Raw genomic sequence first — 908 nt, 5'->3', positions numbered from 1 at the left:
GGGTTAATGTGTGCACCTACTACCTGCATGATGTTTACTCAAGTCACTTCTAATAAAATCATGATCAAATTTCTTGCTCTCAAACCTAAACACATACTATTTTATCTCATTATCTCATTCCCTGTCATGAGTGGACCTGCATGCAACCTAACTTAGCAACAAAAATCAACAAAATCAATGGGTACGTCGTTTGGGTAGTAACAAGACCGTTTCTTTTGTTGTGATTTCTGGGTATTATCCTACATGCTGGCTTTAAGGGGTGTTTTTAAGAAGAGATAAAGGCAGTGACGGTAAAGATAAGGGTAATGACAAAGGCAGAGAGATAAATATGGGAGTTCTAACGCAACGGATGTGACAAAAACAAAACAACTTTCCAATGTATTTTGTTATTGTGACATATTACAGACAGGCTGATGGTTTTAAAACTAGCAGTAGGTGAAAGTAGAGTCATCCATGCCACCAAATCAACGATATCACGACACGCGACCGTAAGAGAAGAGAGGGAAAAATAATAATAACAATAAAAAACCCAAGCAATGCATATTGGCGAACGCAATTGAGGTTCTGCAAAACATCACAACAAACTCCGTCTAAACGTCACTTCCTCACCTTTTTGTCTATCTTCACCTCGAAAATCTCATTGTCCTTGATCGGCTCGAGACTGAAGATGAGTCCCCTGTTGAACTCCTGCGTGGGGTTGGTCCGAATTGCCGTCTTATTGCCATTAGAGAAATTAACGCAGCGTCCGGATCGCGGGTGGAACATCGCGGACATGGCACGAACAGATGATTGCCGTCCGGATCCCTGCGCGCCGGCCTCCTCCTCCCGTTTGTGACTGGCGACTTGGGGATTTTGACTCCCATTCGAACTTCTCCCCTCGGGGATCTTCTTTCAGAGGGTGAGGCAAA

General features: G+C 43.5%; 1 protein-coding gene across 1 annotated transcript in view; it reads right to left on the bottom strand.

Annotated features, from left to right (window-relative positions):
- The window catches only part of LOC119593653 (neuralized-like protein 4), a 43,428-nt gene extending 42,526 nt beyond the window's left edge, over positions 1-902 (bottom strand). Inside the window, 1 exon segment of the mRNA XM_037942604.1 lies at positions 610-902. Coding sequence (XP_037798532.1) covers positions 610-774 — 165 coding nt within the window. The 5' untranslated portion in view covers positions 775-902.
- Between the last annotated feature and the right edge of the window lie 6 nt (positions 903-908).

The sequence above is a fragment of the Penaeus monodon genome, chromosome 32 (assembly GCF_015228065.2).
Source record: "Penaeus monodon isolate SGIC_2016 chromosome 32, NSTDA_Pmon_1, whole genome shotgun sequence".
Lineage (NCBI taxonomy): Eukaryota > Metazoa > Arthropoda > Malacostraca > Decapoda > Penaeidae > Penaeus > Penaeus monodon.
Note: the sequence above shows the minus strand (reverse complement) of the source record. Positions and strands in the feature narration are given on the sequence as shown.